Genomic DNA, 8,785 nt, shown 5'->3' with positions numbered 1-8,785 from the left:
ACAGCAGGTCACATCAAATTTAGTTTTAATCCGCTCAACAACAAACTCTAGTAGCATTTTTGAAAAAGATTGAGTCTCACTCATCATAATATAGAGATAAACTTATTCCATTCCTTTCCAAATATAATGGGCCATCTTATTAAAATGGATTTCTACCAAATTCAAATATTCATTACTGTCAATGAGTCTTAGTTCACATGGTATATCTTCTCTTTCTCACTTCAAAAGTTGCAGGTTCAAACCCGATCGATTGCAATAAAAAAAAAAATGTGGTAAATATGTGAGGAGTATGTGATTATGTTGTGTACCTAGAATTGAGGATTGTCCAATCTACGACAAAAAAAAATATTCATTACCTTTATTTTTAATTATGTCTTTTTCTTCTTTTTGATGTATATATAATCAATTTCTTTTATTTTTATATTCCGATATTGAGCTACAATCTTTTAAGTAGCGTTTAGTTAGGAGATTGAGATTGAGATTGAAAAATTAAAATTTAATATTGTGTTTGGTGGTTAGAGACTAACATTAAAATTTCAATTTTTGTTTCTAAAATTTTAATTCCTTCAATACTTCTAAAAAGTAGAGACACATAAAACTAAAATTTTAGAGATAAAAACTAAAACTTTAATAATATTTTTTTTTATCAAAAATGTCTTCATTTAACTTTTCAAATCTACCATTCAATCTCCATATTTATTTTAAATTAAATAGAATACTGAGACATAACTCAATTCAGTATATTTTACACTAAACATAATACAAAGACTTAATTCAGTGTCAGTCTCTTTTCCAAACACAGCCTTAAAAATGCTAATATTCACTCTAATTGGTGCAAAGCTATGAAAGATAAGCTTTATACTCTTGAGTTGACCAAAATTTAGTGTATTATTGATTATCCTACAAGTGTTAAGTCGGTTGGCTATAAATAGACATATCGTATCAAAATACAAGCTTGATGGTTCGGTTGATAGGTATAAGGCACGCTTTGTAGCTAAAAACTTTATCAAAAAATTGAAAGTGTTAATTTTTTGAGAATCTTCTTTCCTGTTGTCAAGTCTACCATCATGAAATTGGTTTTGACTTTAGCATCTATGAAGTATTGGCCTATACATCAGTTGAATGTCAATAATACTTTCTTACATGAAAATTTTTCTAAAGAAGTTTACATGACTCTACCACTTAAGATTACATCTCCTTGACTAAATCAATGTTGCAAGTTGTTGAAGTCATTATACAATTTACGACAATCTAATCGTTTGTAGTATGACAAACTTTCTAATCTTTTGTTATCTCATGTATACTAGCAGACCTTATTTGATTATAACTTATTTGTTAAATTTAGTAGTGCTGAATTCTTTATTTTTCTAATTTATGTTGATGATATTATTTTTACTGGTAATTTTATTTCTAAACTTATTGCCATTAAGTCTATTATGCACTAACACTCTGCATTAAAGACTAGGATCCGCTAAAATATTTTTTGGGTATTGAGGTTGCTCAATTAGCAAAAGAGATTTGTTTATCTCAAAGAAAATATTGTCTTAATTTTTTGAAAAATTGGCTTATTAGGTGCCAAACCTACCTTTGTTCCCATAGATAGTGCCACAAGATTATATCAAGATAATAGCCTCTTGCTACCTAAGCCTTTTATTTATTGTCGTTTGATTGGACGACTTATCTATCTCACTACTACTCGATCAGACATCATGTATGCCACTCAACAATTAAGTCAATTTATGGCATCTCCTACTGAATCTTATCTTTAAGCTTCCAAGCGTGTGTTAAGATATTTGAAAAATAGCCCTGACAAAAAAATTTTCTTCTCAAGATAATTTGAAATTCAAATCCTTGGATTTAGTGACTCCATTGAGAGAGATGCCCCAATATTCAAAGATCCTTGACTGGTTATAACTTTTTCCTAGGCAATTCTTTAATTTCTTGAAAAACTAAGAAACAAACTACTATTGTCCGATCATCCACCGAAGTCGAATATCATACTCTTACTAGTATAACTTGTGAGCTTCAATAGTTACTCAATATGTTGTAATTTTTTTACATTTCTCCAATTCGTCCACCAGTATTGTATTATGATAGTCAAAGTACTCTTCATATAACAGCTAATCCGATTTTTCATGAACAGACTAAAATTTAGAAGTTGATTATCATTTAATTTGTCAGAAAACTCAAATTAGAGTGATAAAACTTCTTTCTATACATTCTTCTGATCAATTAACAAATACATTTACTAAACTTTTATCTTCTCAACCCTTTTACTTCAATCTTTTTAAATTTGATGTTCTTGACATTTTTTACCTTTCAGTTTGTAGGACATAATAATCATCCTTCCCCTCTTACTCATGACAATACCAAAAAAAAAAATCACAACCGTCTATATATAAATTAAATAAATTTAGCCTGAATAAATTTTTTTGTCACACTTTTTCTCATTCTATAACATTCACAGCTTATTCACAATTTTTTAATAAACAAAATTAATTATGCTAACTTATCTTTTGACAGCTAATAGAATCACCTAGAAGATTTTATTGGTTTAGCTATTTTGTGTTCACAGTCAGTTTTGTGTGTGTGTGTTTATATATATAGGTATAGCATTGTTTTTTGTATTTCAGCATGAAAAAAATACACAATCAAATTATTCTTTGTCTTCATCATTTTGTCTTTTTCATGTTTTATTATATTGAACCACTTTTCCCTTTTACCCATGACAAGACCAAAAAAAAATCACAACAGTTTATATACAAATAAATTTAGCGACAGATAAATTACTCTACTTTAATGCATAAACTTCTTCTTGCAACTCACTATTTATCTAAAAAAATTACTTGCATATTAAAAATTTATAATCATATATTTATATATAAATGTATATTATTTAACTCATTTTTAACATATTTTTATTTTAATATATATTTTATATAAATAATTTAATTTAATAATTAATTTTTATTGTAAATATAGTAAGGTTAGTTTAACTAATATATATCTTAAGAATATATACTAAATTTATTAATAAAAAATATAAAAATTTAATATTTTATTTTATATTTATTAAAATAAAAATTTTAAATTTTATGTTCTAAAATATGAATTCGACTCTTCTAAAGTTATATTATTACCTTAGAAAAAAAATATATCATTAATTACCTTTAAATTAAGATAATAAAATTTACAAATACAAATTTTAGATAATTAAAATATCATTTTATTAATTTACTAATATTGTCACTTTATAGAATTTTTTTTTCTAAAATATTACATGAAGCTAGATTAAATTTAGGCCTAAACATAAAATCTAAATGTCTAGGATAAGGATTTTAACTTGTTCAGTGAACTAGTGATTTACCAACGGTCTTGCCTAGACAATAATAAAAAATATCTACAAAAAATTTTGATATTTAAATCAGCAAGAGTTTAAGTAATTTTTAAATGAGATTTAATTTAAAAAAAAAATTTGAGAATTAAAATATTTATACTTTTATAGAGATATAAATGTATTTGAGAATAACTTTAAATAATAATGAGTGATTATTATCTTACAGAATAAAAATTATTCCATATTTAAGTTGGTTATCATCAGAACAGTAATAATTGAAATAGTTAGAGAGCATTTAATTTACCCTCTAAATCAAGCCGAATGTAAATTATAAAAATCCATATTCAATCCTGCTATGTTATCAATAACATTTCTGCCAACATCTGTTAACTCTTATTTATAACTGTATTTAATAGAAATGTCTTTGTGAATGTGTCTAATAAAAATATCTTTTTTATAGCTGTGTTTAATAAAAATGTCTTTATAAATATATTTTTTAGATGTATCTCTTTATATGTGTTTAAAATATAATAATTAATTATTATTGACAATAAATTAACAAATAATATATTAATACTCTGTACTTTTTCATCCATATTTAAGTTTGTCTAACCCATATAAAGAAAACCACATGTACTTAATTTGTTACCGTTAGATCGACTTTGTGTAACCTCATTTCGAATATAATTTGTCCACTAATAAAAACATAAATTAGACATATTTTGTAAGCTCAAATATAAACATTTTTTCATTTATAATAATCTTAATATGCTTTTAGGATACACATTACTTAAATTCTTATTAAATTGGCGTAAAGAAATATAAGAGCAAACTTGGTTATTAAACATAAATAAAATAATAATAAATTAATTTTTTTTTAAAAAAAAAAACACCAATTTGGCGACACGTTCAATGAAGCACTGAGAAGCAAAGAAAGTTACAAGATTACACCAAAATAAGAAACTGGTTTCTCATCGGTTTCTGTTTTCCTTTTTAACAAAAAATAAATCTGAAATCATCACTCATAATCTTTATTCTCTTCCTAGACGTGGATGCTTCTTAACATCTCCATCTCCATCACAATCACAACACAACGCAGGTTCACGTTCATCTGTTTCTCGTTAAAACTAATAACCACTTTATATTATTATTAATTCATGTTATTTTCCAGCTGCATGTATTCTTTATATAATAATGACCATGATCATCATTATGAGCTAAACCTTCAGCTCTTGTTCCTTTCCTCCTGCAACTTACTTACCCTTCACGATTCTCGTCTTCTTTTCTACTCTCTCAATGTTAATGCTCGTCAAAATTTGAACTTTTGATCCGGGTATTTCTCCATTTCAGTTTTTCTTTTCCCTCTTTCTTTCGAGATGAATTTATCATCCGTTTATCAAAGAAACGTTTTTGGATCCTTGTGTTTTTCTAGATATGATGTTTTCATTTCAATAACAGATTTAGAAAAATCTTCTTTTTCTTTTTAGCTGGTTTGATAAGAACAATTACTTTAGTTGTTGATTTCTGTAATATATTTTAATGATTCGGTTCCCTTACTGAATGATCAAAGAGTAGGTATAGATTGAATTTCTTTAATTTCATGTTTGTTACTTTGTTATTGATCGATTCATTTATTCATTGAACAGACACTATTCAAAGGAAGAGAGTATTGAGGAGACTTAAGAGGATTCCAAATATGTATGTGTTAGTGGCTGTTGATGATGGATGGTGAATTGGAAAAACATTATATGTTTCAGTGATTCATGAAAATTGAATAAGAATCCCTGAAGCTCTAATTAAAGAGATGATGGGGTCCTTGTACTTAGAGAAGAAGTGGTTGTTCCCTCTCCTAATAACTTCAGCTGTTTGCATATTGTTTCTTGTTGTGACCTCAAGCTTTGGTGTTGCATCTTCAATTCACTCCCTGAATTCACTCTTTTTCTTTCTCCCGTCTCATCAAGCAAACGAAACCACCGATGTCATGGAAAGAAAGGTTGCCCCTGCTCCAGCTCCATCTGGTCCTGTGATTCCCCGGTTTGCCTATTTCATTGCGGGCTCGAAAGGCGATTTGGAGAAGATTTGGAGGACTCTTCATGCTGTTTACCATCCGCTAAACCACTATGTTCTTCATTTGGACCTCGAGTCCTCGGTAGAGGAAAGGAATGAGCTTACTTTGAGAGTTGAGAAGCAGCATATCTTCAACGAGAGGGGAAATGTTTTCGTGATTCAAAAGGCAAACATTATTACTTACACAGGACCAACCATGGTTGCTGCTACCCTTCATGCTTGTGCCATTCTTCTAAAGAGAAGCAAAGATTGGGACTGGTTTATTAATCTCAGTGCTTCAGATTACCCTCTTGTGACTCAAGATGGTTAGTTGTTCGGCTTATAGAAGAAATGTTTCTGTTGCCATTTTTAAGCTTCTTTTGCTCGATGATTATTAGACTAATATACAGGTGTATGATTCTGCAGATCTTCTATATACTTTCTTGGAGGTAGATAGAAATCTTAACTTCATTGAGCACACAAGTCGGTTACGATGGAAGGAGTAAGTTTTCCTTCTCCCTCCTTCCCCCTGACATAAACAACATTACAACCCAAGGTTATCGAAGTCCCTAGTTGATTGGGTCTCCTATCTAGTTTATGGATTTACATGTATACTCCTATGAGTTCAAGCATTCAGTTTTACGATTCTAGTTTACCAAAGTTCCACTAGTTAGGTGAACTCTCAAGTTTGATTATCTTGATTGAACCTGCTTTTATACATGATCCCGAATTGGACCACATTGTGCAGGAAAAAACGAGCGATGCCTTTGATTGTTGATCCAGGGCTTTACCAGTCAAACAAATCTGAAGTATTTTGGGTCACTCCTAATAGAAATTTGCCAACATCATTTAGACTATTCACTGGTTAGTTTTCTTTTTTCATCTTGTAATGATTGAGTTTGATCACACTTTTCTAAAGGTTCATTTATGCTAATTTGGAGGAGGATAGTCAACTAAGAGAATGAAACCAGAAATAAATTGTGTAAACTTTTTATTTTTTGTTGATGAGATGTTGGTTGCTCTTGTACTTCAATAAGTTATCTATAAGAGATAGCTTCTTAAGGCACAATTACAATGTATGCATGATCAACTTCAAAAACTTGTTCTCTTAGGTAGCGTTTGGTGGAGAGATAGATACTGAAAGACTGAGACTGAGAGACAGAGACTAAGAGGCAGAGACTGAAATAAGTTTTAGTATTCTGTTTGGTGTCAAGTGAGAGACAAAAATTGAAACAAGAATAAAATTCTAATTTAATTTGCACAAAGAATAAAATTGAAATTAATTAATTAAAATGAGAGTATTTTAGGTATAAAATGTTATTAAAGTTTCAGTCTCTGTTTCTAAAAATATCAGTCCTCTGTTTCCCTACATTTTGGAGGCACTGAAATACTGAAATTTTAGAGACAGAGACAGAAATTTTAGTACCAGTCTCTGAGCCAACAAACATGATACTGTGTCTCAGTCTCTCAGTCTCTCTCCCAATATTGCAAAACAAACGCTATCTTATAGCTTGTATTCGGTAATGTTAGCTATTTCAAGACAGAAAATACAAAGACATTGAGACAGAAACAAAACAAAAGAAATTGTGTCTCTATTCCTATCCTCGCTGTCCCAATTTTTGAGACGGTAGAAAATCAGGCAAATTTTATCTCAAGAAAGAGACATTTTGTCTATTTATATATCTTTCTCTTCCTCCAAACAACTTCTACCTCAGTATACAAATATGGCATTATAGTTTCTTCTTTCGGTCCATGAGATGCTAATTTTCAAACAGTTAACCAATGCACTATGTTTTTGACATTCTATTAGGCTTTACATGAACACATGCACACATGAATCAATATAATTTGCGCTCACATGACACATGTTTGAGATGTTCTATGAGTGTTAGCAACATGTTGGCCAAATAACTGTTGGTCACCTAGTAAGTAGGACTCTTTTTCTATTTCACTTTCCATTTTTTTATGAATTATTGTTGCTACATTTTAGGTTCAGCATGGGTGATTTTATCGCACGAATTTGTTGAATATGTTATCTGGGGATGGGATAATCTACCAAGGACCCTTCTCATGTACTACACTAATTACGTTTCTTCCCCGGAAGGCTATTTCCATACTGTTGCGTGCAACTCGCCGGAGATGGCTAAAACTGTTGTCAACAGCGACTTGCATTATATTTCTTGGGACATTCCTCCGAAGCAGCATCCCCACATCCTAACCATCAAGGACACAGACAAAATGATCGCTAGTGGTGCCGCCTTTGCAAGGAAATTCGTTAGAGATGATCCTGTTCTTGATTTGATAGACAACACATTACTACATAGGAGCCCTGGACTATTCACAATGGGAGGTTGGTGCTCAGGAAAACCAGAATGTACTGAGCTTGGGGACATATATAACCTCAAACCCGGTCCAGGAGCTGAAAGGCTTAATCGCCTTGTTTCGCAGGTGGTTTTGAATGCTAAATCCAGTAAGTTTCAGTGTATCTAGATCCTATTGGGAGCTTTCATATTGCTTGAGATGGAAGAACCAGACAAATGAAGGCGTTTTTTTATATACAAATTACATATTCCTGATTCATAATAGTCGATTTAGTCTCTTTTTTACACGTGCATAAATTAATGTTTATGAACGTATTAACAAAGGTTAAATCGACTATCCATATGGAATGGATAGAATGCCACCAAAGTAGGGACATAACTCATGAGATTGGAGTTAAGGTGTACATTATTCATAAGATAGTTGGGAAACATTTCAATCCCACATTGTGAACATTTTATGCATAACAAAAAGATTGGCATCATGATATTGCCATCTTTCTTTTTGTAGGTCCTTATTATTAATATAAAGGTTTCAAAATTCTTTTATAAGCATCATGATCATTGAAAGCAAATATTGCCATTTCTACCCATAAATATCTAGAATGTTGACAAAATTATTATTAAAAAAATAATTATTTTATACCCATAAAATATGAATTTCGTATGACAAAAATATTCAAATACCAAAAGATTATTCTAAATTTTAAAATTACTTTTATCTTCTTCACCACCACTGTCACCATTTACGCCTTCTTCTCTGACCAATCCAATTCTTTCTACCTCTTCTAAGAAACCAAGAACAAAACCTTCAAACTATTATCACTCAACAGCCAAATTTAAAACTCACCAAGCTTTCTAGTAATGCAATTGAATAATTTTGTCGTACGAAACTCATTTTTTATATAGGTAATTTTACAAGTGTTTTAAATATTCATATACAAAAATGATAGTTTTTTCAAATTGAAATTCATAAATAGACTTCGAATGATTTTTTGTTGTTTTACTTTATTTTTAGTCATTTTGGTTAGCATGCACAAAGGCATTTGGGTTGTACGATTTAATACTCTAATCTTCCATAAAC

At 30.0% G+C, this 8,785-nt stretch overlaps 1 protein-coding gene across 2 annotated transcripts; it reads left to right on the top strand.

Moving 5' to 3' along the window:
- Window positions 1–4,285: 4,285 nt before the first annotated feature.
- LOC112707415 (beta-glucuronosyltransferase GlcAT14A) lies at window positions 4,286–8,253 on the top strand. 2 transcript variants are annotated; one of them, XM_025759149.3, is made up of 5 exons: window positions 4,286–4,436; window positions 4,984–5,709; window positions 5,810–5,885; window positions 6,132–6,247; window positions 7,374–8,253. In XM_025759149.3, exons 2-5 carry the CDS (start codon window positions 5,142–5,144, stop codon window positions 7,871–7,873), a joined length of 1,260 nt encoding a protein of 419 aa, XP_025614934.1. In that variant the 5' UTR covers window positions 4,286–4,436; window positions 4,984–5,141; the 3' UTR covers window positions 7,874–8,253. The 2 variants fall into 2 exon arrangements, with proteins under 2 accessions (XP_025614934.1, XP_025614935.1); XM_025759150.3 differs by lacking the exon at window positions 4,286–4,436 and adding an exon at window positions 4,517–4,670.
- Window positions 8,254–8,785: the final 532 nt, after the last annotated feature.

Source organism: Arachis hypogaea, chromosome 8 (genome assembly GCF_003086295.3).
Source record: "Arachis hypogaea cultivar Tifrunner chromosome 8, arahy.Tifrunner.gnm2.J5K5, whole genome shotgun sequence".
NCBI classification, from domain to species: Eukaryota; Viridiplantae; Streptophyta; class Magnoliopsida; order Fabales; family Fabaceae; genus Arachis; species Arachis hypogaea.
This window is presented reverse-complemented; position numbering and strand designations above follow the sequence as displayed.

Excerpts from the sequence above, each read along its gene's own strand:
- LOC112707415 (XM_025759149.3), top strand. The coding sequence starts at position 5,142 with ATGATGGGGTCCTTGTACTTAGAGAAGAAGTGGTTGTTCCCTCTCCTA. Across the intron at positions 5,710-5,809 it reads CCCTCTTGTGACTCAAGATG|ATCTTCTATATACTTTCTTG; the intron begins GTTAGTTGTTCG and ends ATGATTCTGCAG. Across the intron at positions 5,886-6,131 it reads AGTCGGTTACGATGGAAGGA|GAAAAAACGAGCGATGCCTT; the intron begins GTAAGTTTTCCT and ends CACATTGTGCAG.